The sequence below is a fragment of the Schistocerca serialis genome, chromosome 2 (assembly GCF_023864345.2).
Source record: "Schistocerca serialis cubense isolate TAMUIC-IGC-003099 chromosome 2, iqSchSeri2.2, whole genome shotgun sequence".
NCBI classification, from domain to species: Eukaryota; Metazoa; Arthropoda; class Insecta; order Orthoptera; family Acrididae; genus Schistocerca; species Schistocerca serialis.
The window spans coordinates 1,045,706,913-1,045,732,662 of record NC_064639.1 but is presented as its reverse complement, the minus strand read 5'-3'; the positions used below and the strand labels follow the sequence as shown (position 1 = coordinate 1,045,732,662).

Below are 25,750 nucleotides of genomic sequence, written 5' to 3'. Positions count from 1 at the left end.
GATTTCTATTATCCCTTGTCTTTGTACCTACTTGATCCCCTGCTGCCTTCACTATTTCGTCTCTCAAAGCTACCCATTCTTCTTCTACTGTACTTCTTTCCCCCAATCTAGTCAATTGTTCCGTAATGTTCTCCCTGAAACTCTCCACAACCTCTGGTTCTGTCAGTTTCAATCTACAGTTCATAACCAATTGATTGTCGTCAGAGCCCACATCTGCCCCTGGAAATGTCTTACAATTTAAAACCTGTTTCCTAAATCTCTGTCTTATCATTATATAATCTATCTGAAACTTTTGAGTATCTCCAGGCTTCTTTCATGTATACAACCTTCTTTTATAATTCTTGAACTAAGTGTTAGCTAAAGTTATGCTCTGTGCAAAATTCTACCAGGCGGCTTCCTGTTTCATTCCTTACTCCCATTCCATATTCATCTACTACATTTCCTTCTCTACCTTTTCCTACTATCGAATTCCAGTCACCCATGACTATTAAATTTTCGTCTCCCTTCACTATCTGAATAATTTCTTTTATCTCATCATACATTTTATCAACCTCTTCGTCATCTGCAGAGCTAGTCAGCATATAAACTTATACTACTGTCATAGCCATGGGCTTCGTATCTATTTTGGCCACAATAATACATTCACTATGCTGTTTGTAGTAGCTTACCTGCTTTCCTATTTTTTTATGCGTTATTAAACCTACTCCTGCATTACCCCTATTTGAGTTCGTATTTATAACATTGTATTCACCTGACCAGAAGTCTTGTTCCTCCTGCCACTGAACTTCACTAATTCCCACTATATCTAACTTTAACCTATCCATTTCCCTTTTTAAATTTTCTAACCTACCTGCCCGATTAAGAGATCTGACATTCCATGCTCCGATCCGCCAGTTTTCTTTCTCCTGATAACGATGTCCTCTTGAGTAGCCCCACCCAGAGATCCAAATGGGGGACTATTTTACCTCCGGAATATTTTACCCAAGAGGATGCCATCATCATTTAACCATACGGTAAATCTGCATGCCCTCGGAAAAAATTACGGCCGTAGTTTCCCCTTGCTTTCAGCTGTTAGCAGTACCAGCACAGCAAGGCCGTTTTGGTTAGTGTTACAAGGCCAGATCAGTCAGTCATCCAGACTATTTCTCCTGCAACTACAGAAAAGGCTGCTGCTCCTCTTCAGGAACCACACATTTGTCTGACCTCTCAACAGATACCCCTCCGTTGTGGTTGCACCTACGGTACAGCTATCTGTATCGCAGAGGCCTGATGGCCTCCTTGGATGTTTTCCCAAAGAACCATGTAATGAGAGTGGCTGCCATAGGATCAATAGATGGACTATGTATGCTAACTAGGGTCTTGCTATACCCTCCTTGTGCTAGCATCAGCCCAGTTGCTGCATGTAATGCTTCTAGTTCCCTTTTCATTTCTCTGCTAGCCTGGCTCCATTGTGTTTCATCCTGAAGTAACTCAGCTACCTCATTTTTCAAAACTTCATTGGCTTCATTTGAAGTTACTGAATGCGTTTCTGGTCATTCCATAACCTCCTTTTTGAACTACACTTGACTACAAGTGGGATCCCTTTATACCAACATAATACCAATAAGCAAAAATAACTATATTAATCTTTTTTCTGTATCATCGCCCCCGGAGACTAGCTGCACCACCATGCTTCATAGATACATCTCTACAACTTTCACATGTTACTGACACTGCCTTAGTACATGGTAATTCGTGCCCTGATAAATTACAGGATTGGCACGCAGTCAGGTGTAAATATTCTTCCCTACAGTTATCTGTGAACTGTGTCTGCAGGTTCTTGTGGTTTGTAAAATGCCACTTTCAAGTTACTATGCAGATCCATCCAACTCAACATGGCCCCAAAACAAAAGAAAAAGAAAAAAGGCCAACAAAAATTGATTTACCCACTGCACCGCATGATGACAGGTGCTGATGGCTGCTCATTTACAAGTGTGGCTCATCGATGGCAGTGACAGCTGATGTCAGTACGTCAGGTGCCCAACGTGTAGGACTGTAATTTCTCCCAGCACCAGGCAGCATGTAAGAGCCACTTTGTGACATGAATGTAGTGTGGCAGAAACACTGCAGATGTTAATGTTATGTGTCAGCTCACCTTCTTGACACCATGACTCAAGAGTGAAGAGCGGGGGTGAGTGATGCTGTAGAGTGCTGGAGAGCCAATGAAACATCATTCAGTTAACAATCATTAATTGGCAAAAGTTATATGATCATACCATCTTCTCAGTGCTGCCTAATAGCAACCATGCTGAGACCATGTTGCTTGAAAGTTTGAGGTGGTATGTCATTACCCGACAAGGAACTTGCTAAGTTCAGGCTCTGATATTACCTGAGGTCAATGCCATACCCCTTAGGAAGGTGTGGCAGTCTTGCATCTGTACAACCCAGTGTAGCTGTGGGTATCTGTTGGGTGCTGTCAATCAGGGACACTGGGCCTAAGCTTGCTTCCAGAATACTGCATACACTTGTAGTCCATTGTCGAGATGGCATGAAAGTAGAGCACTTATCAGTAACACATGGTACCAGTATACACCCAGTAAGGTGGTACCTGTATTGCCCCAAAGTGGCAAGACAGGCACTCAACACCCAAGTTGAACAGCTTGCAGGTGGGCAAGTCATTTCTTCATCCGTAGAAGATCAGCCTGGCCACCATCCTCATTGTTGTGATCAGAAGGATTGCGGCTTGGAAAATCAGAAGTTCTCTCCACAGGAAGACAGCTGTGGACTTGTAGCAGTGGACTCCAAGATGTCAGCAACTTTTAGACACTTGCTGGATTCATCAGAGCATCCTACAACATAACAGAGCTGGTCTTTTACTGGTATCAATGATGCATAAAGAATGCCTCACTTTGAGAATGAACCTGAGGAATGCAGATGTTTTATAGCAGGTGATGACATGATTTCCCCCTCCCATCCACCACCACAGATACACTGGTGTCTAAATGTGCTGTTGTTTTCTGAGCCTATAAGCACTCTCAGCTCCTCTAGAGTTCAACTTCAGGTTTACAACACATTCCTTTATGCAAAGACATCCTGGAGGAGGTGGAAGTTAGTGTTTAACATCTCATTGACAATGAGGTCATTAGAGATGGTGCACAAACTCAAGATTAGGGAAGGATGGGGAAGAAAAGCAGCTGTCCATTTTTGAAGGAACCATCCCAGCATTTGCCTTAAGCAGTTTAGGAAAATGACGGAAAACCTAAATCAGGATGGCTGGGTACAGGTTTGAACCGTTGTCCTCCTGAAAGCGAGTCCAGTGTGCTAACCGCTGCACTACCACACTTGATCAAAGGCATTCTGAAACGCGTCTTATGACATCTCTTGGTGAAGCTACTACATTTAACCTCATTACAGTAGAGTGTTCTGTCTGCCCTGCACTGCTGTCAAAGTGCTGTATCTGTTGTTGGCTTCCAGTCTGATGAAATGAGCTTCCAGCTTGTTTGTACTTTTGGCCTCTTTCATTGACATTCGGTTACAACCCCATAGTGTAGCTGGTAGACTCGCCTCGCTTTGCGATGTCTCAGATGGTTTCTAACAAAATTTTATACCTGCACTTACTTACTATTCTACTGTGAACACTATGATATCACAATATTCTAAAAACTCTGTAAAACATGTCAACAGCGTGACATTTACATTAATTATCTAGGACCTAGCAGAGGTTGGATACAAGAAAAAACACTGTTAGACTGAAATCAATTACTTTACCAGATCTATGATGTCAAAATATTTTAAAATGCATTGGAAAATGTAATGTTTATGTTGTAGCAGTATCTAAATACAGGAAGTGTCTATTCAATCTGGGCAGCTACATTTTGGGAAACTATGGCTCTCAGAAATAATGAAAATTGTAGTCAGCTGCATCAACATCCCAGTAATGTACCATCATGCCTAAAGTACCATCACTCACTCACTCACACACACACACACACACACACACACACACACACACACACACACAATTGACAAAATAAGTTGCTTTGTTTCACTATAACAGGTAAAATGCAGAATGGCATGAGCTGTTTAAAACAGACACTATGAGGAAGAGAACCAGAGATGGTAGCAGTTAGAGATGTGACATTTCCAAAGGCAGCATCAAAGTCAATATCTCAGAAACAAAATAAAATGACTTACCATTTATTGTGAGACATCTCCCACTTAGCTAGCACAATAAAGCTCAAAAGAATTAAAAATTGCTGTATCTAAATTGTCTGTATTTTTATATAAGTTGTATTATATTTAAGATTTTGCACGCTTTGCAATTACAATGAGTCATTAAGTGTGCCTAATATCTAACACAAGATGTTCTCTGTAAGCCCACTACCCAATGCCATGGATGCTAAACAAATTTGTACCATATATCAAGATGACGTTATTCTATATAGAGTACAGATAGGTACTAAATGAAATATAAAACAGTGCAAAGTTCCATATCTATTGAACACATCAATATATAGCCTCTTAAGTGAGAATACAGCACCCACAAGCACGCAGAAGTACCACAACACAACATGGCATGTGGGGTGTCACATCGGCCTGCCGGAATTGTCCAATTCCATCGGAATGCACAGTGGACATAAATGGATGCAGGTGATCAGACAGGGTGTTTACGTATATGTTGTATCTAGACATATCAGGAGTCCCATAACACTCCAACTACACTCACCTCACACCATTACGAACCTCCACCACCTTGAACAGTCCCCTGCTGACGTGCAGGGCCCATGGATTCATGAGGTTGTATCCATACATGTACACGTCCATCCACTTGATACAATTTGAAATTAGACTCACCCAACCAAGCAACATATTTCCATTCATCAAGAGCCCAATGTCAGTGTTTCCTGATGTTTATGGTACACTCAAGAAATGGTCATATGGGAAAATCCCCACTTCATTGGTACCTCGGAGATGCTGTGTCACATCAGCTGTGTCACATCACTCGTGCACCAACTATAGCACCATGTTCAGACTCACTTAAATCTTGATAACCGGCCATTGTAACAGCAGTGACTGATCTTACAACTGCACCAGACACTTGTTGTCTTACATAGGCACTGCGGACCACAGCACCGTATTGTGCCTGTTAACACACCTCTGTATTTTAATAAGCAGTTTCTTTGGTGCTTCAGTGTATATTTACAGAATATTACTCAAGCTTTGTAATTTTGTAAAATAAAGGTATATTATTACTTAGCTATAAGATCAAGAAAAGATTTAAACAGGAATATTAATGTCCTGTAAAATTTATAAAACTGTACTTAGCTCATTCTTATCCTGGACCCTTCAGTTATTTACTTGGAAACAAAATCATAATCTATACTGATCACAAAGCTCTATGTTATATCCAAGAGTAAATTATACTACAGTAGAATTACAAGGTGTGTGGCCTGTTTGCAATAGTTTTATTGCACTGTGAAATACATGAAAGGAAAATAGAATGTTATTGTGGATGATTAATTAGGGTACCAGTGGGGGTATGAAGATCAGAATGGTATTGAAGAAGTAGAGAAAGTTACAAAATAATGTACAAAAATGGTATAAAGGATGAAGAGGATATTAGGAAAATTTATAACCAATTTTGAAGAAATCAGAATCATAATGAAAACCATAAACTGGTAAAAAGCTATTTAGGAAGGAAGGGATATGAAAAAGCCAGCAATTTTATTAAATATATAAGGCAATTTTGTTTTGAAGACATAGTCCGGATAGTAATGGTGAGGAAGTTCATTGGCCAGAACAACATACTGAAACTCTAATAAAATACACACATGAAAGTTTTGGACATTGTGCATCATTGAAGCACATTCAAATGTTTCAAGAAAATATATACAACATTGATAAGAGATGCAGAAAGTGCTTAGCTACTTGTGACAGCTGCTAGCTTGTAAAAGTCTTCAGTCAAACATGTAAGGGATATTTAATGGGTGTTACTCCAAAAAGGCTGATGAATTTAGTAGGAATTAACTTGTTTGGGGACCTACCCAAAGCAAAAGGGGCATACAGCTATATATATATATATATATATATATATATATATCTGGATACTTCCCACCAACACCAACCTATCCGAACTCCGGAGATGGGAACTTGCCCTTCAGTATATCCTCTCTTCTCGTCATCCGCCAGGCCTCAATCTCCGCTAATTTCAAGTTGCCGCCACTCATACCTCACCTGTCCTTCAACAACTTCTTTGCCTTTACACTTCTGCCTCGACTGACATCTCTGCCCAAACTCTTTGCCTTTAAATATGTCTGCTTGTGTCTGTATGTGTGGGTGGATATGTGCGTGTGTGCGAGTGTATACCTGTCCTTTTTTCCCCCTAAGGTAAGTCTTTCCGCTCCCGGGATTGGAATGACTCCTTACCCTCTCCCTTAAAAATATATATATATATATATATATATATATAAAAAACAAAGATGAGGTGACTTACCGAACAAAAGCGCTGGCAGGTCGATAGACACACAAACAAACACAAACATACACACAAAATTCAAGCTTTCGCAACAAACTATTGCCTCATCAGGAAAGAGGGAAGGAGAGGGGAAGACGAAAGGAAGTGGGTTTTAAGGGAGAGGGTAAGGAGTCATTCCAATCCCGGGAGCGGAAAGACTTACCTTAGGGGGAAAAAAGGACAGGTATACACTCGCACACACGCACATATCCACCCACACATACAGACACAAGCAGACATATTTAAAGGCAAAGAGTTTGGGCAGAGATGTCAGTCGAGGCAGAAGTGTAAAGGCAAAGAAGTTGTTGAAGGACAGGTGAGGTATGAGTGGCGGCAACTTGAAATTAGCGGAGATTGAGGCCTGGCGGATGACGAGAAGAGAGGATATACTGAAGGGCAAGTTCCCATCTCCGGAGTTCGGATAGGTTGGTGTTGGTGGGAAGTATCCAGATAACCCGGACGGTGTAACACTGTGCCAAGATGTGCTGGCTGTGCACCAAGGCATGTTTAGCCACAGGGTGATCCTCATTACCAACAAACACTGTCTGCCTGTGTCCATTCATGCCAATGGACAGTTTGTTGCTGGTCATTCCCACATAGAATGCATCACAGTGTAGGCAGGTCAGTTGGTAAATCACGTGGGTGCTTTCACACGTGGCTCTGCCTCTGATCGTGTACACCTTCCGGGTTACAGGACTGGAGTAGGTGGTGGTGGGAGGGTGCATGGGACAGGTTTTGCATCGGGGGCGGTTACAAGGATAGGAGCCAGAGGGTAGGGAAGGTGGTTTGGGGATTTCATAGGGATGAACTAACAGGTTACGAAGGTTAGGTGGACGGCGGAAAGACACTCTTGGCGGAGTGGGGAGGATTTCATGAAGGATGGATCTCATTTCAGGGCAGGATTTGAGGAAGTCGTATCCCTGCTGGAGAGCCACATTCAGAGTCTGGTCCAGTCCCGGAAAGTATCCTGTCACAAGTGGGGCACTTTTGTGGTTCTTCTGTGGGGGATTCTGGGTTTGAGGGGACGAGGAAGTGGCTCTGGTTATTTGCTTTTGTACCAGGTCGGGAGGGTAGTTGCGGGATGCGAAAGCTGTTTTCAGGTTGTTGGTGTAATGATTCAGGGATTCCGGACTGGAGCAGATTCGTTTGCCACGAAGACCTAGGCTGTAGGGAAGGGACCGTTTGATGTGGAATGGGTGGCAGCTGTCATAATGGAGGTACTGTTGCTTGTTGGTGGGTTTGATGTGGACGGACGTGTGAAGTTGGCCATTGGACAGGTGGAGGTCAACGTCAAGGAAAGTGGCAAGCAGGTGAAACTGATGGAACCAAAGGAGTTGAGGTTGGAGAGGAAATTCTGGAGTTCTTCTTCACTGTGAGTCCAGATCATGAAGATGTCATCAATAAATCTGTACCAAACTTTGGGTTGGCAGACTTGGGTAACCAAGAAGGCTTCCTCTAAGCGACCCATGAATAGGTTGGCGTACGAGGGGGCCATCCTGGTGCCCATGGCTGTTCCCTTTAATTGTTGGTATGTCTGGCCCTCAAAAGTGAAGAAGTTGTGGGTCAGGATGAAGCTGGCTAAGGTGATGAGGAAAGAGGTTTTAGGTAGGGTGGCAGGTGATCGGCGTGAAAGGAAATGCTCCATAGCAGCGAGGCCCTGGACGTGCGGAATATTTGTGTATAAGGACGTGGCATCAATGGTTACAAGGATGGTTTCCGGGGGTAACAGATTGGGTAAGGATTCCAGGCGTTCAAGGAAGTGGTTGGTGTCCTTGATGAAGGATGGGAGACTGCATGTAATGGGTTGAAGGTGTTGATCTACGTAGGCAGAGATACGCTCTGTGGGGGCTTGGTAACCAGCTACAATGGGGCGGCCGGGATGATTGGGTTTGTGGATTTTACCACCTTCTTCCTAAAATCCACATGCCTTGGTGCACAGCCAGCACATCTTGGCACAGTGTTACACCGTCCGGGTTATCTGGATACTTCCCACCAACACCAACCTATCCGAACTCCGGAGATGGGAACTTGCCCTTCAGTATATCCTCTCTTCTCGTCATCCGCCAGGCCTCAATCTCCGCTAATTTCAAGTTGCCGCCACTCATACCTCACCTGTCTTTCAACAACTTCTTTGCCTTTACACTTCTGCCTCGACTGACATCTCTGCCCAAACTCTTTGCCTTTAAATATGTCTGCTTGTGTCTGTATGTGTGGATGGATATGTGCGTGTGTGCGAGTGTATACCTGTCCTTTTTTCCCCCTAAGGTAAGTCTTTCCGCTCCCGGGATTGGAATGACTCCTTACCCTCTCCCTTAAAACCCACTACCCTTCGTCTTCCCCTCTCCTTCCCTCTTTCTTGATGAGGCAACAGTTTGTTGCGACAGCTTGAATTTTGTGTGTATGTTTGTGTTTGTTTGTGTGTCTATCGACCTGCCAGCGCTTTTGTTCGGTAAGTCACCTCATCTTTGTTTTTATATATAATTTTTCCCACGTGGAATGTTTCCTTCCATTATATATATGAAACATCATTCCGAACTATTTTGAAAGCTTAGCTGACAATTCTTTCTAATAATGGGAGTCCATTCAATTAAAAAACATAGAAAAATCTTGTTGATGAGAAAAACATAAAACATATATTGGTTGAGTCAGACAATTGTGTGGTATCAACTCCAAAGTTGACTGTTTCACGCCTGCTAGAAATACTTCTGGTGTATTAAAATCCCATACTCTTTCAGTTTGCGTTACAATAAAAAAATCAGATTGGTTAAGAAAATTTTGTGCCTTTGTTATTTAGAAACGCAGTATCTCCATATGAAAAAAGCACCTTTTTGCTACACTTCTAGATGATGATCATAGAATACCTGTCATTTTTGGTCAACTTAAATTCAGGAGGGATGGAAAATTAACAAAAATGCTATGGTGGTTGGCCAGCTAGTTTTGGAAGTTATCATTGATAGCACAGACTCTACATGGTACAGAAGGTGCCAATAATACTCTCTTTTTCATTAACTTCAGAAAGGAAAATATCAGTATTTCTTCTTCACATTTTGAGCGCAATGAAAATATCTACACTACTGCTCAAAATATTGAGTGCCCTGATACTACGTGCATACATCTTCCACCAAACAATAAACCACAAAGCAATGTTTTCCAGCTCTTTGTCATATGTAGAACTGTTTTTTTATCACCTATCTTTTCTGTTGCAGGTGCTCAAACATGGCAAATGAAAGCATAGAAAAAGCTCTCCAGACAATATGTGAAGGAAACCAAAAGTTTACCTTCAGTATTTACAAGGTCAGTAAGTGACTATAGACCTGAATGATTTTAGTTGTGGCATTAATATCTGTGTAAAGAAAGTCCTAATGTTGTTAAGTAAGACTTATTTCCAATTAGTATGCGACAAATTTTCATCAGATTAAGTAATGTAGACAGCAGCTAAAAATGTAAAAACACTGCTTTAGTTATCCATTTAAACTTGCTGGATGGAAACATGTTATCTTACAGGATTACATGTTTTTATAATGACTTACTTGCTGCTGTTAGTGTTGTACAGTATGTGCAGAACATCAAGAAGACAATATTCAGCAAGATTCATTACAATAGGACTTTGATCCCAACAGGTCATCCTTATTTAGTTTTGAGCAATTTCTCAAAATAACTTCTGGTGAATCCTGATGTTCTTTCTTTAATAAAAAACAGACAATTTCATCCAACATCCTTGCTAAAATTATGGCCAATATCTCCATTCTCATTAATATACTTGACTTCATTTGTTTTTCTAACTAGCATTGTTGATGGTTTGCCATTCACTTTCTTCTTTTTTTTCCCTCAATTATTTGCTTGATGTATTCCAATATCTGTCTTCCTTTACAGTTTTTGCCCTCTATAGCTCCCTCTAGTACCATAGTCATTCCCTCATGTCTTAGCAGATGTCCTATCATCCTGTCCCTTCTCCTTATCAGTGTTTTCCACATATTCCTTTCCTCTCCGATTCTGTGTAGAACCTCCTTATTCCTTACCTTATCAGTCCACCTAATTTTCAACATTCGTCTATAGCACCACATCTCAAATGTTTCGATTCTCTTCTGTTCCGGTTTTCCCACAGTCCATGTTTCACTACCATACAAGCTGTACTCCAGACGTACATTCACTTATTCCATACAATGTATTTCAGTGCTAAGAAACAGCTCTATGTCATCAATAAACATACAGGGGTTCCACATGAAGACTCCCTGAGTTCCAGATCTGATTTATAAAAGGAACCATTAGATGTAGACATTTAGGTCTACAGTTTGTGACATCATGTAAAGTAACTCAAAAAGTTTTGTACAAAAAATTTAATCCACTTTTGCATGCTCTCCTTTCAAACTTGTAAAGTGTCTAGACGATATTCTGTCTCAACCCAAGTGTGCACAAGAATTTCTGGGGTGATGAAGGCTATTGCATCCACAGTTCTTCTGAAGATATCACCAAGGTCACATACAGACAAGACATATGCAAAGCCTTTCCTGAAACCCCACAAGAAGAAGTTCACAGGGACTATGTCTGGAGACTGTTGTAGCTCCTTGGTTGGTCCATCACATCGAATCCATCTCTGTGGAAATTGTTGGTCCAGACACCCACAAACATGTAAACTCCAGAGCAATCGGTATTGTAATTGTAAACTGTCGAAACTGCGTTGGTAAAGTACCAGAACTTCAAGCGCTGATAGAAAGCACTGAAGCTGAAATCGTTATAGGTACAGAAAGCTGGCTGAAGCCAGAGATAAATTCTGCCGAAATTTTTACAAAGGTACAGACGGTGTTTAGAAAGGATAGATTGCATGCAACCGGTGGTGGAGTGTTCGTCGCTGTTAGTAGTAGCTTATCCTGTAGTGAAGTAGAAGTGGATAGTTCCTGTGAATTATTATGGGTGGAGGTTACACTCAACAACCGAGATAGGTTAATAATTGGCTCCTTTTACCGACCTCCCAACTCAGCAGCATTAGTGGCAGAACAACTGAGAGAAAATTTGGAATACATTTCACATAAATTTTCTCAGCATGTTATAGTCTTAGGTGGAGATTTCAATTTACCAGATATAGACTGGAACACTCAGATGTTTAGGACGGGTGGTAGGGACAGAGCATCGAGTGACGTTATACTGAGTGCACTATCCGAAAATTACCTCGAGCAATTAAACAGAGAACTGACTCGTGGAGATAACATCTTGGACCTACTGATAACAAACAGACCCGAACTTTTTGACTCTGTATGTACAGAACAGGGAATCAGTGATCATAAGGCCGTTGCAGCATCCCTGAATATGGAAGTTAGTAGGAATATGAAAAAAGGGAGGAAGGTTTATCTGTTTAGCAAGAGTAATAGAAGGCAGATTTCAGACTACCTAACAGATCAAATCGAAAATTTCTGTTCCGACACTGACAATGTTGAGTGTTTATGGAAAAAGTTCAAGGCAATCATAAAAAGCGTTTTAGACAGGTACGTGCCGAGTAAAACTGTGAGGGACGGGAAAAACCCACCGTGGTACAACAACAAAGTTATGAAACTACTGCGAAAGCAAAGAGAGCTTCACTCCAAGTTTAAACGCAGCCAAAACCTCTCAGACAAACAGAAGCTAAACAATGTCAAAGTTAGCATAAGGAGGGCTATGCGTGAAGCGTTCAGTGAATTCGAAAGTAAAATTCTATGTACCGACTTGACAGAAAATCCTAGGAAGTTCTGGTCTTACGTTAAATCAGTAAGTGGCTCGAAACAGCATATCCAGACACTCTGGGATGATGATGGCATTGAAACAGAGGATGACACGTGTAAAGCTGAAATACTAAACACCTTTCTAACAGCCATGTACCGCAAGTCTCTAGAGGAACGGAAGGTTCCAAATTATTGGAAAAGAGCACAGGTAGTCCCAGTCTTCAAGAAGGGTCGTCGAGCAGATGTACAAAACTGTAGACCTATATCTCTGACGTCGATCTGTTGTAGAATTTTAGAACATGTTTTTTGCTTGAGTATCATGTCGTTTTTGGAAACCCAGAATCTACTATGTAGGAATCAACATGGATTCCAGAAACAATGATCGTGTGAGACCCAACTCACTTTATTTGTTCATGAGACCCAGAGAATATTAGATACAGGCTCCCAGGTAGATACTATTTTTCTTGACTTCCGGAAGGCGTTCGATACAGTTCCGCTCTGCCGCCTGATAAACAAAGTAAGAGCCTACGGAATATCAGACCAGCTGTGTGGCTGGATTGAAGAGTTTTTAGCAAACAGAACACAGCATGTTGTTATCAATGGAGAGATGTCTACAGACGTTAAAGTAACCTCCGGCGTGCCACAGGGGAGTGTTATGGGACCATTGCTTTTCACAATATATATAAATGACCTAGTAGATAGTGTTGGAAGTCCCATGCAGCTTTTCGCGGATGATGCTGTAGTATACAGAGAAGTTGCAGCATTAGAAAATTGTAGCGAAATGCAGGAAGATCTGCAGCGGATAGGCACTTGGTGCAGGGAGTGGCAACTGACTCTTAACATAGACAAATGTAATGTATTGCGAATACATAGAAAGAAGGATCCTTTATTGTATGATTATATGATAGCGGAAGAAACACTGATAGCAGTTACTTCTGTAAAATATCTGGGAGTATGTGTGCGGAACGATTCGAAGTGGAATGATCATATAAAATTAATTGTTGGTAAGGCGGGTACCAAGTTGAGATTCATTGGGAGAGTACTTAGAAAATGTAGTCCATCAACAAAGGAGGTGGCTTACAAAACACTCGTTCGACCTATACTTGAGTATTGCTCATCAGTGTGGGGTCCGTACCAGATCGGGTTGACGGAGGAGATAGAGAAGATCCAAAGAAGAGCGGCGCGTTTGGTCACAGGGTTATTTGGTAACCGTGATAGCGGAGATGTTTAACAAACTCAAGTGGCAGACTCTGCAAGAGAGGCGCTCTGCATCATGGTGTAGCTTGCTCGCCAGGTTTCGAGAGGGTGCGTTTCTGGATGAGGTATCGAATATATTGCTTCCCCCTAGTTATACCTCCCGAGGAGATCACGAATGTAAAATTAGAGAGATTAGAGCGCGCACGGAGGCTTTCAGACAGTCGTTCTTCCTGCGAACCATACGCGATTGGAACAGGAAAGGGAGGTAAAGACAGTGGCACGTAAAGTGCCCTCCGCCACACACCGTTGGGTGGCTTGCAGAGTATAAATGTAGATGTAGATGTAGATAGATGTGTTGGTGTACGATCACATTTGGCTGAAGGGGAAAAGCTGCCAGACAGTAAATTGTTGATGGTTTACTGGTTGCTTGATGAAAAAGGCTAGTCCAGTTATATTGTCTTCAATCAGCACACAAGACTTCACCTTTCTGTTGTCTCTGGCAAGCTCCCGAAAACAGTGGACTGGATGCAAATGTTGGGTTGATTAAACCTTCCCACATGTGTCAAAGATAGCTTCATCAGAGAAAATGAGATTCCGTAGATACCTGGGTTTTGTGCAGTCAGGCCCAACATCTCCAAAGCAAATTCATGGTAATGTTGCAAGAGATTTTGCTTCACTGGTTGCACAATTTGAACATTTTAAGCATGCAAACAATGTAATTTATGCAGTACATAGTGAATTGTTGAGAATTGGATGCTTAGTTCCTGTGATGGTCAGTGAACTGACTTTGAGGGGTTTCATTGGTTGGTCTCTCTGATCTCCTCTATCATCTTATCAAATGTGCATTTTCTGTCAGAAATGACTGTCTGTTTACACTTCAGCAGCTAATTACTTGTCATACCAAGCATTAATTTTCTTAGTGTCTGGTGGGTCCTTTTGAAATTCACTCTGAAAATAACTTTGAACAGCAATGGGTGATTTCTTTTCTATTTCCCTTACATGCAGTGGACTCTCTGTTGAGGTATAGTTGTTTGTGGTAATTGTTTAGTATCCGAAAGGAATCAAAAGACATCATTTAGAAACAAATCTATGCAAAAAGTTTTGAGTTGCTTTACATGATGCCACCAACTGCAGGTATCTGTGTCTCATAGATTTTTTTGTAATTACGTTTGGAAATCAGGGAAATGGCACATGGAACCCATACAACAGGGGACATCAGGTAGAACACATGTTTTTTTTGGCTGTTATGTGGTCTTCAGTCTGAAGGCTGATTTGATGCAGCTCTCCTCAATACTGTACCCTTTGCAAGCCTCTTCATCTCCAAAAAATAAATGCACCCTACATCTGTTTGAATCTGCTTACTGTATTTAAATCTTGGTGTCCTTCTACTATTTTATCAGCGGTTAGTTGGTTTTGTGTGTTTAAATAGTGAAAAGTACTGCAGGCTCCCACGATGCTTAGCAGGTGAGATTGATACCATACTTTAGGGCAACATTATTCAGCACCTCCCCTTCAGTCTTACATCCTGAGTGTGGAGCATCTGCTTTGTGGAGCCCATTAAATTATAGGGAATGCAGTAAGATCTGACCTATCTTTGTGAACTATGTGCAAACCATTGTGGTACCATGAGTGTATCTCTTAGAGACTGAAATCCCCAACTGTGTTAGATTAACTTTATGTGCGATAACTCAAGTTCATTTATTTGTCTTTTGTATTTACTTTACTCACTATATTAGATTAGCTTTACTTATGGTACCTCAAGTTTATTTATTTTTATTCTGTATTTTGCTTTGATCATGATGTTAGATTAGAAATACTCACAGTACCCCCAGGTTCATTTATTTGTATTTGCATATTTTTTTCATCACTGTGTCAGATTAGCTCTCTTTACTATACCTGAAGATCATTAACAATGTTTCTCATGTTGTCTTAAAGAACCCTGTAAACTGATTCCACTGCGCATGGATGGTGGGCACCCCTTGTGTGCATTTGTAACACCTTCAGGAGTGGTGAGGATTACCAGATAGACTCAACTGAGAATTTTTGTTCATAGACATTTTTGTGGCAATGCATTCTGCAATTTATTGTGCATGTTGACGTCCCAATAAACGAACTGTTTTGAATTCGGATCTTTTTTTGTTATATTCCTCTCATGCTTTACTTGTCTGTTTTATACTCCAGCATAGCAAACTGATGGTATCCACCTGTCTTGTTCATTGAGAAACCAATTCCGACACTGCTGACCCCCAAATGAACCACCCTCTCCCTTGACCAAGCTCCACTCTATGGCTGGCTGCATTGAATGGCTGCTGATGTCAAGCAGCACCACACAGCTAGCACTCGACACACTGGGTCCCATGCACAATGCAGCACACTACTTCGTCATTCCAGTGTTAACACAGTGTATGAAACATCATATTGCAGGGCAAGTCCATTCCCGGCTTACCGCTACCTTCAGCTTCGGTCCCAGGCATCAACCAAACCCACCTTCCCCTGATTAACAGATGCATGTGGTCAGGCTTCACATATTCCTCAGTCACTGGGTGCAGCTCACAGGGACTGCGACTGCTCCAGTGCACTCCCATCTCTGCAGACAGCCCACGCCACAATCCACCTGATGTCTTTAGACTCCCATGACCATCTGGCATTGGTTTGCTTCCATAGAGGCAAAATTTGCAGGCTACTCAATCATCATCAACTCAGCACCATTTGCCAAATCAGCTGTGCATTTTAAACCTTTGGTCACCACAGAGGCATGACATCCAGCAGATTTGGTACCCTGAAAGAGTAGCTGATAGATCCCATAAAAAATGCAGTGTCCACGTGAACTATTTTCATCAAGGTGTGGTGAAACAAGTGCTGCATCATTATGAGAGATACAGAGGAAAGTGAGTGAGCCAGTACTTACCTCAGTTCACTACTACCAGTGCCACATCATCATTAAATGCCTGTACATAGCATACAAAGGATTGCTCCATAACCCAAGAGTGTAATTAAAAAATTGAAATAATTTTTCCAAATTTTGTCAGTGTATGCTGCAGTATATTAATGTTAACATTGTGAAGTCTCAGAATGATAAACTGAATATGTTTTACTAAATATATTATTTTAGGAAAAAATAAGTGGTGTTGAGTAATGAAGCTAGAAACCTAAAAATTATTCGTAATGTGCAAATGTATGTCACAATCAAAAGTTACTAGTCTCAACTTGATCTGAGCACTATTTTGTTCAAAATTGGTGCTTTTGTGAAAATTTTGAGGCACTAAATTTTAGACTCAGAAAGATGAAAATCCATATGTAGCTGCAGTTTGATAGAAAAGCATTAACTAGGTGATGCCAAGAAGCTATCTGTATCAGTTTTCAAGTCTTTACTAAAAAAAAAAAACAAATCTGGAACAAAAATGTCACTATTCATAATAGATAAAATATCATTTGTATTTATCACAGAAAGTACTAATTATAGCACTCAATTACATTGATGAAATAATACAGCTGTACCAAGTTTCAAGACTTTCGTGTAAATAACAATCATTACATGGAATCTAAAAGTGGCAGTTAAGAGTTCATGTTCTACTGTCAGTTCCATTCTAAAAATTCTAGCTGGCCAAATTTGAATGAAGTGAAGCTAAAACTTTTTCAGTAACTAAAGCAAACTTAAATTATATAAAAACTAAGAAGATTGTAAATTGTTAAACAACAGAGTTACTAATTAATATGTGTCTGTAAAAAGGACCATTTAGATGCTGCTACCTGTGCCTAGAGTGGTTAATAGCAGACGATTATCAGTCTGCTGCACCCATATATGAATACAGCCACAGAGGCAGTAAGAGGAAACACGTTGCTGTGGGATATAAATCTGCCTGTGTCAGTCAAATGCCTGTGTGTGTTGTCCCTCATATGATGTCACAGCCAGGGAGCTAGCAAACACGTTTTCAGTAGAAGTATGAAGTGAACTCACGAGGATTGTACACTGTCCTGGATTGCTTAGATTTCAGAGAAGTAACTTTTTGTGTGCTGCCTGTAATGTTGACATAACTGTGTGGCAAGTGGCAAGATTATTTTCCAGTTTTAAGGCAATTAATGAAGTCATGGTGATAGACCATATTTCTTGGACCTTCCTATAGAGGCCACCTCTGAACTGTTAATAGTGCTGTTTCTAATAGGGACAGTTTTATTATTATTGTTATCATTATCAGAATAAATATTACTATAGTTTGTGCGTGTGAACTTTTACTGACTATTAGAATCAAAACGTTTATTTGAAGTCATAGTTTCTGATCCCACTGATTAAATAGCAAGTAGAAACATTTTCTTTCAGTGAGTACGAAGAGTAATGTGGACTTGCAAACTGGACATTATGGTCAGTACATTCTCCATTGCTTTCTGGCTGACCGCAGAAATAGCTTTCAAGCTCTTGTAAAAGATGAAGAAGATTAGTTAATTAACCCTCCACTCAACAAGGTAAATGCGATGAGTTTCAGCACTCGCAACACTTCCACCTCTTCTGTACACCTGCTGGGCCTATGATCATTCCCAATATGTTGCTACTTGTAAATTGACTTGGATGTCTGCCTGTCGAAGACTGCACAGCATCAGTTACACATGAATGTATGAATATTGATGTGGTAGTCATCATGGCGGACAGGTTCTTCGATTCGCTCAACCCCCTTTCCGTCACCACACAAAACTGTGATGTTCCTTTGCACAGTTCCCACACATACAAGCCACATCAGCAACCACACACTCCATGTCCCACAAACTTATCCATGGTCAAGGTGTAGCTCATGCCCCACGTGATTAGCATGATGGTCAAGCTCCCTCCTACCCTGCACTGTGCCCATGCCTGACTCTGCCTTTCAGTGCCTATGACTTCCTGCATACACAGACACGTTTCACACAAACTCTCTACCAGATAGTAGTGATCAGAACGTTCAGGGTGCCAGTTATCTTTGCTAGTATCATGAGTGTTTTGACAGTAACACTACAAACTGTGAGGTACTGTGCACATAGTACTCAACACTGACAGCAGACAGCTGTAGGTGCACCTGATTGCTATTTCTCACTGCCTGCTCATGCATGATCATTGGAACCCCTCCTCCCCAACAGCCTACCTGTTTCACACTAGCCTCAATCTCTGCATCCGTTCTTGCAAACTGTTACCCTCTGCTGGCCCCCTCCCCCCTCTTCCTCACTGTGATGAAAGGTTCTCTAGTCACAACCTACTGCTCCCAAACATGGTCTGTTGACCTTGACCTTGGCAGAGATTTCACAGATACCTTTACCATGGATGATATGGATCCTATCCCTGGTGCCAACTTCATTGTTCATTATGCCCATTCCCTGTAGATCCTGAACTGTCACCCAATTCACCATCAAGCAACTGTCATATTCTGGCCCCTTTGCTTACCTCCTTGGTGAATTTCCTTTCACCCATCCTTGCAGTGTCCCTTAGGAGAAACACCTACATCTCAATGATGCCAGCCCCTACCCCCATGGTTTTCTGCCACCTCGTGTCACTTCCTGTGGAGTAGCAAAGAGCTTTGCATACTGAAATCAAGGCAGCAATCATGGTTATGTGTTCTGCACCTTGAAGAGCCCAAGGTCCTCCGCTCTGCACCTCATCTGAGGAAAAGAAGGCACTTGGTGCCCATGCAATTCTTTCAGGCACTTAATGCCAGAATGGTCCCTGACCACTACCCAGTGCCCTTTGTCTGGCACAACTGTCTTCAGCAAGGCAGACTGAGAAAAAGCATTTAAGTAGATTCTGGTCTACCCAAAAGATATGGAGAAGACGCCAATAATCAACCCCTTCAGTCTTTTTGAATATGTGTTTATGCCCTTGAGGCTCCATAACACCACCCAGACCTGACAACGCTTTCTCAACAGTGTTCTGTATGGTACTTCAGTTATTTCGCCTACCTGGATGATATCCTCATCTACTCATGCAGTCCTGTGGAGCAACACCAAAACCACCAGGAGGTATTAGCCCACCCCCAAGAAGTGGGAATCATCACCAGTCTGGAGAAGCATGTCTTCGGTGTTCTGTAGATTGACTTCCTTGGACACAGGATATCATCTGTGGGTTCCTACCCACTGGACAGGAAAGTCCAAGCCCATGACCTGCAACTTTTAAAGAACTTTGCAGATTCCTCAGGATGGCAAATTTTTTCCTGCACCACTTGAAGAAAGCTGCAAGCATGCAAGGACCACTCACTGTCGCATTCCAGGGCAACCACACTATAGGTAGCTGGCCCGTTCCCTGGATTGTGCCAATGACAGAAAGTTTTGGACAAAAAGTACATGACCTCTTGCACTTTGCCTTCCTGGCCTATTCGCTTTCGACTGTCCCACTCACAGTCATTACTGGCACCAGCCAGTGGGCCTAGGCATCGTCCTTCAACAACACATTGAAGGTTCCTGGCAGCTGTAAGCATTCTTTTCCATGAAGTTCTCTAAGCCACAACAAAACTGGCCACTTATAACTTTGAGTTCCTCACCATATACAAGGCAATTAAGTACTTCCACCCCTCAGTGGAAGGACACTCATCCACAGTGTTCATTGACCACTATCCCATTATGATACTTTGTTGACAAAATTAAGGCACACAGATTTTGCCTAGGCTGTTCTATTAACATATATAACAGTTCACAACTGACATATTGCACATGGCAGATGTCAACAATATCATCAAAGACAGCCTCAGCTGCTCATCTCCCTTGCTACCCTCCTCAATCACATTTCCCCTTACACCACACAGGTAGCTGATCCTGAACTGCTAACACTGCGCAGCGACCCAAACATCAGCCTCAACTTCCAACTGCACACGATTCCCAGTATGGACTTAGATGTGTGGCATGGCTATCATGATTTCTGGCCAACCAGGCAAATCCGCGGGGGGTGCCTCTGTCCTGCTCCCTCCCCCCTCCCCCTTTCCCCCTGATTCCTGCAAGACAGCATTCTAACATCTCTATGACCTGTCACAACCCAGCATCCATGCATCTGTGGTGCCCATGCAGGAGCATTTCATTGGATATGGTATCCAATGGGACTGCACCAACTGTGCTGGCATGTGCCTCCTGAACCAGTGCTTGAAGGTAGGCCATTACCTGCATACCCCTATCACTTTTTCCTCCCTTCCCCCAAACCCCCTCTCCCTCCTACTTTCCTACTTCAGTCAGTTCTCCCATGTGCATACCGTGGAACCTTGCTTAATGAGCACCTCCCATAATGTGCAATTTGTATAATGAGCAAAACACATTGTAAAAAAATGACTCACTTACTGAGTGATGTTTCCCATAACGAGTGGTGACAATTTAGTCTGATATCACCAGATGTTCTTGTGTGGATGGGGAAACAGTCAACAATATGAACACCTTTCATTGTCAGCAGTGGTAATGTACAATATCCTTAGTATGTACTGCAGTCTGGGTTTAGTGATCTTTTTGCTACCATCTTAGTGCAGCTTGTGATCACACATTTTTCTAAACTTTTGTTCACACAGTGTTTTTTTGCGTGCAAATTTTAAAAACCTTCATAGACATGTCCCCAAAGATAAAGCTGCAAGAAAATGACCATAAGAGAAAGAAAATGACTTCAGAAATGAAACGTAAAATCACTGAAAAACGTGAACATGGTGCAAGTGTTGCTGATTTAGCACACACATTCAGTCTGCATCAACTACTTGCACTATCCTCAAGAATAAGGACAAGATTAAGAAGACAGATGCTTCAAAGGGAGTTACAGGAGTTTCTAAACAATAGTTTTGTTTTCTGGAAATATTGCTCCTTATATGGATAAGTAAAAAGTAACTACAAGGTGACACTATTAACGATAACATCATTTGTGAGAATGTGAGAATGATTTTTGCCGACCTAGTTAAGAAGACACTAGGATCATCAGCAGCCAAAGAAGTGTTTAAGGGAAGATGTGGATGGTTCAAGAAATTTGAGAAAAGAACTGGCATCCACAGCATTGTGAGGCATGGTGAAGCATCCAGCTCTGACACAAAGGTAGCAGAGAACTTCATCAGCAACTTCAATATGCTTGTAGATTCTGAGCGTTACCTGCCATAACAGGTTTTTAATTGAGATGAGACAGGGCTATTCTGGAAGAAAATGCCAAAGTTTATCTTTCTAACACCAGAAGAGAATGCATTGCCCAGTCACAAGCCAATGAAAGACCATCTCACATTGCTATTCAGTGTCAGTGCAAGCAGTGATTTGAAAATTAAACCACTGCTTGTTTACCATTCAGAAACTCTAATACCCCTCAAGGAGTGTCAACTCCAGAAAAGGAGGTTAAATATGATGTGGAGGTCCAACAACAAGGCTTGGGTGACATGTGTTCCTTTTTGTGACTGGATATGGTTCAAATGGCTCTGAGCACTATGGGACTTAACTTCTATGGTCATCAGTCCCCTAGAACTTAGAACTACTTAAACCTAACTAACCTAAGGACATCACACAACACCCAGTCATCACGAGGCAGAGAAAATCCCTGACCCCGCCGGGAATCGAACCCGGGAACCCGGGCGTGGGAAGCGAGAACGCTACCGCACGACCACGAGCTGCGGACTGTGACTGGATAAATGAAGTGTTTAGTCCTTCAGTGAAAACATATTTGCTTGAGATGAATCAGCCAGTCCATGTCTTACTTGTTATGGAAATGCTCCTGCCCATTCTCCAGGCCTACAGAACCACCCCCTTGAAGAATTTCAATTCACTGAGATCCAAATTCTGCCTCCCAACACCACCCTATTATTCCAGTACTCCAGCCTATGGACCAGCAGATTACTTCCAACTTTAAGACACCCTACACTGTAGCACTCTTCGAGCATTGCTTTGAGTTGACTGAAGCTACCAGTCTCCCTCTCAGAGAGTTTTGGAAATATCATATCAGCATAATTGCCTACGTAAAGATGATTGAAAAGGCATGGGAAAGGGTTACCCAGAGAACTCTCACTTCTGCTTGGAAGAAGCTTTGGCCAGAGAGCATTGTCGAATGTGACTCTGAGGCATTTGAGTCAGTAACTGTGGAGCTTGTAGCCAATGAGATTATGTCTTTGGCCAAGAGCATGGGACTAGAAATGGATAACAATGATATCAATGAGCTTGTGGAAAATCACAGCCAGGAAATGCCCACCAAAGAGCTTATGAAGTTGCAGTGTGTTTCGCAGCAGGAAGTTGTGGAGAGGAATTCTTCAGAGGAGAAGGAAGAGGAGGAGGAGGTGCTAACAGCAAAGCAGCAATCTTCTGGTGCAATAAGAGAAATGCTGACAGTGTGGGAATCACTTGCATCGTACACTGAAAATCATCACCCCAATAAAGCAGTGGCCACAGGCACCACAAATTTATTTGATGATAACGCTGTGTCATATTTTCACCAAGTGTTGAAGCATCAGCAGAAACATATGACTAGAGACATCTTTCTAGTAAAAAAGAATTAGTTATGTATCGTGAATAATTAAGTACATAATGCTGTATATATAATTTTCTTTGAATAAATGGCATGAATAAGATAAAACTTTTAGTACTTTTTCTGCATGGAACACATTATCATATTTTACAGTAATTTATATGGGATAAATTGTTTTGCTTAACGAGTGTTTCACACTATGAGTAAGTTTCTGGAACAAATTATGTTTGCTATGCAGGGTTCCACTGTGTTGACATTGCAGGCCCCTTTCCATCATCAAATGACCTTCAGTGCATATTCACCATCATCAACAGATTGACTTGGTGGCTGGAGCCACGCCATTGTGTGACATCATGGCAGACACAGTCTAATGTTTTTCGGACGACACGAGATAGTATGGAACTGAGGTGTAAGACTCACATGTCTCTCACAGTTGACTTATGTATTGTGTGCAGCCGATTCTCTTCTCTGGGTAATCAAAAATGGTTCAAATGGCTCTGAGCACTATGGGACTCAACTGATGAGGTCATAAGTCCCCTAGAACTTAGAACTACTTAAACCTAACTAACCTAAGGACATCACACACATCCATGCCCGAAGCAGGATTCGAACCTGCGACCGTAGCGGTCACGCGGTGCCAGACTGTAGCTCCTAGAACCGCTCGGCCACTCCGGCCGGCTCTGGGTAATCAGCTACATTGATCTCCCAAAAGCTTGTGCTCCAAAGACTGTAGTGGATTACAGGAATTTATTAAGCTACTTTTCTATTCTTGAAATAATATGTGTACTCGTGGAACAATTTCAGTTCATTCTTGGTGTATTTTCATCTCTCAACACAAAGCAACATTTACTCTTTTTCAGATAAGTAAGTAAACTCTGATAAGCCAACTGACATCTCTAAATGTCAGACTCAATAAACCACAAGTTCAATATCATAGTAACAATCCAATAATTTATGGACATCATCTGCGTCCTGCCTCATGCAGAGCTAAGACATGAAAAAAATAAAATAAAAGTCTCTAGTCTCAAGTGAGTCCAATACATGAATGTGCATAGAAATCTATATTCAATTGTTCATTAGTCTTTTTTACAATCACCACAGACACTAACACATCAAAGAATACTACATAATTATTCCCTGAGCTTTCATCACGTCTTCTGTGGTGCTGGCAGCAAACACCTGTCATTGTCAGTGACTTTCCCTTCTTACAGTCTTCTAATAACAAACTTCTGACCTGCACATAGAAGAAGGTGGATTGGTAGAAACATTCTCACTCTCCTGCGCTTGTACCTAAAATATTGGGTGTTCAAGACGGTTGAAGGCCGAGTGTTTCTAGAGTTTACACCGAATTTACACTACAACAGTGGCAAAGGCTTTCGTGAAGGCCTGGGTCTCACAGCTTGGATACCCCTGCCATGTGGCAACAGACCGTGGATGACAATTCACATTTTGCCTGTTTAAACACTCACAGGAACTTGTGGTATGCTCATCCATTTTACAATTAGTTACCACACAGCCACTAACCACATGGTGGAGACATTCTACAGGACCCAAAAAGCTACCCTTACCTTTTAATCTGTAACTGGGTGTGCCACCCTGCTAGATCCGCTAAACTTGTGAGTGGCTCACAAAACCAACTTGTCAACCATTGAAGACAGCTTTAGGCAGCTGCTGACTATCCCAGGTAACTTCATCAAGCTGCAGCCCATGCCGGCCACCACCTGCACCCCTGCCTTCGTACAACGGCTTCACAACTGCGTAGCACACTTGTGCCCAGCATCCCTGCAACACCAGAGTGGACACAAGGCCACTGTGCATCTTATCCTGCGTTGACACCCAGCTATCCACATGATGAGTGCACAAGTGCAGTGATTTAATGTTCTTTTGGTATTAATGTTATGTTCATTATTTCATTATCAGAACTTAATGACTTGTTGTAGTGCTACAAGATAGGCACATGACCCGTGAAATCATCTATGGTGAGTCAGCTTTGTGTGCCTATGAGGTGAACAGCATTGCAGGCTCATGGAGAATTATCAGGCAAGATTGATACCACTCTTTAGAACCCACCTTATGGTCTCATGTCCTGAGTGTTGAGTATATGCTTCATGGACCCTATTAAATTTTAGTGAGTGCAGCAAGATCCAACCTCTTTACTGTGAACTATAGAAAAACCACTGCAGTACCATGAATGCTGCCATTAGAGACTGCAGAAATCCCCAACTGTGTTAGATTAGCTTCACATTCAGTACTTCATGTTTGTTTTTTTGTATTTTTTATTTGCTTTAATCACTAGATTTGCTTCATTTGTGGTACCTCAAGTCTGTACTTTGTATTTTGCTTTGATCACAATGTTAGATCAGAAATACTCACAGTACCTCCAGGTTCATTTATTTGTATTTGCATTTTTCCTTGATCATTGTGTTAGGTTAGCTCTGTTTACTGTAATTCAGGAGCATTAATGATGTTTCTCATGTTGTCTTAAGAAACTGTTTAACCTTATTCCACCACACACGGATGGTGGGTACCCCTTGTGTGTATTCATAACACCTCCAGGAGTGGTAGGGATTACTGGACCAACTCAATTGAGAGTTTTTGTCCATAGGCGGTTTCATGGCAGCTTACCATTGTAGTGAGTTCTACAATAATTGTGCATGCTAATGTTTCAACAAAGGAACTGTTTTATATTTGGGTGTCTTTTCATTATGTTGTTCCCGTACTTTAACCATCTCTTTTACCCTCCATGCCTAGTAAACCCATGGTATCCACCACTATATTCAATGAGGAACCAATTCCTATGTTACCGTTGCCATTCTACATTTTATATCTTCCATACTGGGATCATCGTCAGTTACTTTGCTACCCAAACAGAAAAACTCATTTACTACTTTTAGTGTCTCATTTCCTAATCTAATTCCCTGGGCATTGCCTGATTTAATGTGATTACATTCC

At 41.7% G+C, this 25,750-nt stretch overlaps 1 protein-coding gene across 1 annotated transcript in view; it reads left to right on the top strand.

Annotated features, from left to right (window-relative positions):
• Positions 1 to 25,750, top strand: part of LOC126458478 (serpin B6-like) — a 332,205-nt gene that overhangs the window by 76,717 nt on the left and 229,738 nt on the right. The window contains exon 2 of the mRNA XM_050095571.1: positions 9,700 to 9,787. Coding sequence (XP_049951528.1) covers positions 9,710 to 9,787 — 78 coding nt within the window. The 5' untranslated portion in view covers positions 9,700 to 9,709. The remainder of the gene's footprint in view (positions 1 to 9,699; positions 9,788 to 25,750) is intronic.